This window comes from Triticum aestivum, chromosome 2B (assembly GCF_018294505.1).
Source record: "Triticum aestivum cultivar Chinese Spring chromosome 2B, IWGSC CS RefSeq v2.1, whole genome shotgun sequence".
Taxonomy (NCBI): Eukaryota; Viridiplantae; Streptophyta; class Magnoliopsida; order Poales; family Poaceae; genus Triticum; species Triticum aestivum.
In genome coordinates, this window is record NC_057798.1 from 21,601,343 (window position 1) to 21,606,305 (window position 4,963).

The window sequence follows — 4,963 nt, forward strand, 5'->3', positions numbered from 1 at the left end:
CACCAGGTCTCCTCCGCAGCCGCGTCGCTCCCCCCTTTCCCCGCTGTTGCCACTGAATTGGTTTGTGGATCCGGTGTTTTTTTTTTTGTTCGTTCAGTTGAGTTCAGTTCGTCAGTGGATAACTCCAGCGGCGTTTCCGATGAATTGGCTGGGCGATGATGATTCACGCGTCGGAGAGTCAACAGTTCGAATCCACAGGACGATTGATTGATTGGTTGATTATCTGGTTTGGATCTCAGAATAATCGTTCGTGCAACCTGTCTATCTAGTATATATGCTGCAGATTAGTACTTACCAAACTAAATGAAACTGGTTCAGGATCCAAGAGATTACCTGTTGCCCAATCTTCATTTCGCGAACGAACGAACAGTCTACTGTTCTTGCTATGGATGTGGTGGCATTGCGCCATCTTGGTATCTTTGCTGTTTTTTGCACGTGTGCTGAAAAATGAGTGTCTCAGGTAGTTTATCTGCATTCTACATTGCTTCTACCACACTCACACCATATACTATTATAGAAGCGGTCCGTTGTATGCAGCTTCTCTTCGTCGTGAATAACTTCTGCATTATCCATATGGCTTCAGGTTGTGGTATTTCTGTTTGTTGCACATGCATCTGTATTTGTGCCTTGCTTCTGCTGGACTGACCTCCTTATTATAGATGCAGCTTCTAGTCGTTGTCTTGCTGCTAAACGTTTCACTAACAGCACCTGTGTTTCTATTCTCAGCTTACTAATTACGAAATATATGTAGCTCTTGTGCCTTCCCCAATTTTGACCTCCATTTTTCATCTGGTTGGTGGCCAGGGATTTGGCTTGCATGATGACTCGTCGGAGAGGATGCCTCCATTTCCTCCCACTTCAGCGTCTCGTGCACAAGAAGAACCCCAGCAGCAGCAACCTGTGATCATTCCCAGAAGCACTACCCTGCGCTGGAACCCCTCTCCTACAGACACTAGATGTAAGCTCTGAATCCCCAAGCAATGCATCCGACTGATTTAACGTCTCGCACCAGCTTCAGGAACATTTTTCTTCTTCACCTCTGTTTTATCTCATTGTCTGGGCATGCAAACCAGACCGGTGTGTGCTTTTATGGTAGAAAGAGCACCGGAAGCCGTTCTGTGTCTAGACCTCACCGTGGGTATGTTTTGTTTGGTGTGCCTGATGATGGTAGCATTTCAACAGGTCGGGTTAACGACGACGCTGAGTGCAGGTTTCAGCAGCTGTCAGGTTCAGTACACAAGGTGGGGATGGTATTGGACTCGGTACAAACTGATGTTATTCAGTTAAACAGAACCATGAAGGACGCATCAGTTGAATGTAAGCCTTGCAAACCGGTGCTGTTGATCATAATAGGAATTGCAGCAGCTTCTGCTTTGCTCATGAACTTGCACTTTCATTTTTCTTCTTCTTCGACAACTGATGCATCATCATATAACTGAATCGTATTTATCTGTTATGTGCAGCTGGTGGTGTGCAGCAGAAGTTTGATCTCCTAGAGGATACACTTCAGAAAATTGTAAGAGAAGTTGATGTCTCAGTTCTTTCTCCTACCATTTCATTGTTTGCAAAGGCAACAAAGTTTGATATATTTAAACATGTTATCGCAGATTAAAGGACAAAATGATCTCAAAGTACTTGCTGAAAACAGCATGAAAAGCAACTCTGATCAGCTGAATGTTCTCAACTCTCGCACCAGCAAATTGAATGAGATGTCTTTGGTCGTTTCAGTCTGCCCAAAACAAGTGCAAGCAGATTTAAGGGAGCTGCATGGTGACATCTTCAGGGTTCTTACAAAGGACATGGAGGTACTTCTTCTGCTGCTAATCTACCGCTAGCTTTGTTACATCTTTTTTTGGTACATTTTGTCTTTTTGGAATTATCCTGATGGTTGGCATGTGCACATAAGTAATTAATGTACCAGCATCCCAAGTTCTCTGTTGTCTCCATATGTGTGGGTTCAGTTCCATATAAAACGTATAAGTTTTCAGAAATCTCTTCATGTATCCAGATTCTTGAAATAACACCTTGTATAATAATCCTGTCACGTAACATTCAGCATTCTCAGTAGGTGCTAGCGTTTACTTTGTCTTTGAGATGGCTCAAAAAGCTCAGTCCTGTCTATCAAGTGGAATGCCACTCTTTTCGTGCTGAAGAAACAATGGATAGTTTTGCACTACAACTGCCTGATCTTTTGTCTCTTCATGCAGGGGGTTGTTAGAGATATCAGGTCTCTGAATACTAGGCCTGCTGCAATGCCGATGCTGCCAGTATGTTAACTCATTACTCGACTAGCTGAATCCATAAGTCTTTTGTTATCCTTGCCTCACTGTCTTTTCTGTCGTAGCTGAAGGACAAGAACTTCTCCCCCAATAAAAGACTACAGAGAAACCAAGTGGTGGCAAAAGGAATTCCCCTGATGAACGGAGTGTCTGTAGCGAATAGAAGACCTACAATGAACCAGACACCAGTAGCAAATGGACGACCCCTGATGAACCAAACACCAGTGAAAAATGGAAGCCCCATGATCATCAACCAGGCTCCATTAGGAGGTGGAAGGTCCCAGCTGAAACAAACACCAGTTACACCCCAGAGGGATCTAACACCAGAGATAAATGGAAGGCCCCAGAAGGACCGAATACCAGTAGCAGATGGAAGTCCCCATATGGAACAAATTCCGCCAACAAAACCGTAATATTCTAGTCTCAGTTTCTTGCATAGTTCAGTTATTAGCTAAATATACAGAGATGTTATACAAAGATTCCTAGAAATATCCTGCTCTGATAGGGATACAAAGCTATGTGGTGTGGCCACAGAGAAAACCCCTTTTTTTGTGATAGTTTTCTCGCTGTTATTTCAGTTCTATCAGCATGGTTTTCTTTACCTAAATCTCATGAGCCAGATTTGACCTAGGTGTTTTTGCACATAGAAGGGGCATCAGTTTTCATGAAAGGGTGTTAAGAAAAAGGTTTCTTAATGTGCTGACTAAGACTAAATTTTGAAATCCTTGAACACAAGTACGAAGATTGTTAAACTTTTTCAAAATGTTCAAATAACCATTGATATCTGCATAATCCTGTGGTAAGATGCTTATTTTCATGATAGAGCAGAGCTGGTTTAATGCTGGAAATTCATATCTTTGAAATGTTACATGTTGTATTGCTCCAAAACACTCTCTCTTTCTCCAGGAAGATTATATTCATGACTTTTCAGTTGTACTGTAAATATGACTCTGCATATACATTATCTCTTCACTGTTTTGCTCATTATGTCCTTGTTAGATTTCTGGATTCTGACAAAGCCTGCCTATTAATGCCAGCCTTCCTGCACGTTCCACTTATGCTACGAGGGCGTCAGTTCTGAAGCCAAAGGTAGAACAGGGTATGGTAAAAGCAGCTCACATGGTTGGTACAAACTACAGGCTAGCACCTGCACAGAAAGAGAAGTTGAATCAAAAGGTCAATCCCCAAGAGCCAACTAAGAAGGTAACCTGTGATACCTTGCTCCTTTGTCCTGTAATCAAAAGGTCAATCCCCAGGAGCCAACCTCGAGCAAACTAATGTTGTTGGCTAGTTTGGGTACTTCCTTTAACTGTTGAAAGCATGAAAATCAAACACGTGTTGCAATACTGCTTACAAGTTCAGGGCCAATGTCCATCTTGAAAAAGCATACCACTGAGTTCTGGTTCTGAAAAATGCACACCGCTGAAAAAAAGCATACCTATGAATTTACTGGAACATGCTTGCAGCTGCAGCTGTAACTTTTCATATGCGATTCTGTAGTAGACTGAAAAGTTGTGCTTGCATTATATTCAGTGTGTGACCGTGCCTTCGTACTTGTGTTTGAAAATGCAGGAACCAGTTAAAATAATCATCGGTTCAGATAATGACAGTAAATGGTGCACTACCCGTGCGATTCTCAACATGGAACCAGGTAGAGTTCATTCCTTTTTGTCCATGATTTTTGTACGTCGATTCTGGTTTCCTGCCTCGAATAGGAGAGGAAGACCCTAACTGGTAATCATTTATAACAGAGATAGTCATCTGCGATTACCATTTACCACTTACTAGTTTCTATTGCAGCATGCATTGTTATTACCAAAGAACCAAGAAATCCTCATTTCCAGCACAAAAATGATTTAAACGAAAAGAAGTAAATCACATCCTCTGTTATGTATATATGCTGCAGCTGACCTGATGAAGGAAGTCGGCAGCGAGTCTGGCCCACCGCTTGTGTGGGGGGTGAGGAAGATGAGGACGAGCAGCGAGACGCTGCCCATTGATGCGGCCACCTTGCTGCCAGGAGAAGGGGAGAAGAGGAGGCGGGGACCTGGACGAGACGCACAGAAGGGCGAGGCTGTTCATGCGGTTGAAGCCGCTCCAGCAAAGCGGGCTCACCGGTTCAACCCCAAGTACGACGCGACCTGTGGATCACCTACTGAGGCGGCCCGAGAAGCCACGTCGGCGCCGGGCACACTGATAAAATGATGGTTGTTCGACTTTGGCAACATCATCAATGCACATAGTATCGTTTCACCTATGACCCACACAACTCAAACATAGTATCGTTTCAACTCACACATGTACATCATTTCAACTGTTGTTTACACATGAGGAACTGACAGCAGAATTGCAAATGAGGCACTACAGCTAGCACTTGCAATATAGTACCACGATGAGCTTCCCTGTGTTGGCCCCTGATGATATCCCCACCTGCAAAACTCGATAGGTGCAGCAACAGTTCAATGAAGTCGATCGAGTTCCACATGGGCCAGCTTCAGCATCTGGAGTCTGTTCTTCATTTTGATTCTTGCCAAACATACATTTTCTTTTGGTAATGGAGCGGCAACAGGTTTGTTTTTGCAACTTAATTACCAGCAGACCCTCCGACTTTATGGATACAATTTTGGACCTGTATAGATAGATAGATATGGCACTTCTGATTATGACCACCAAAGGTGGAAGGA

At 43.4% G+C, this 4,963-nt stretch overlaps 1 protein-coding gene across 1 annotated transcript in view; it reads left to right on the forward strand.

Annotated features, from left to right (window-relative positions):
- LOC123038809 (protein PAIR1) overlaps positions 1-4,680 on the forward strand; it is a gene marked incomplete in the record, with an annotated part of 5,428 nt that extends 748 nt beyond the window's left edge. Inside the window, 9 exon segments of the mRNA XM_044462260.1 lie at positions 805-958; positions 1,183-1,317; positions 1,464-1,516; positions 1,608-1,805; positions 2,208-2,267; positions 2,345-2,688; positions 3,317-3,482; positions 3,852-3,930; positions 4,186-4,680. Of these exon segments, the coding sequence (XP_044318195.1) occupies positions 805-958; positions 1,183-1,317; positions 1,464-1,516; positions 1,608-1,805; positions 2,208-2,267; positions 2,345-2,688; positions 3,317-3,482; positions 3,852-3,930; positions 4,186-4,484 (1,488 nt within the window).
- Positions 4,681-4,963: the final 283 nt, after the last annotated feature.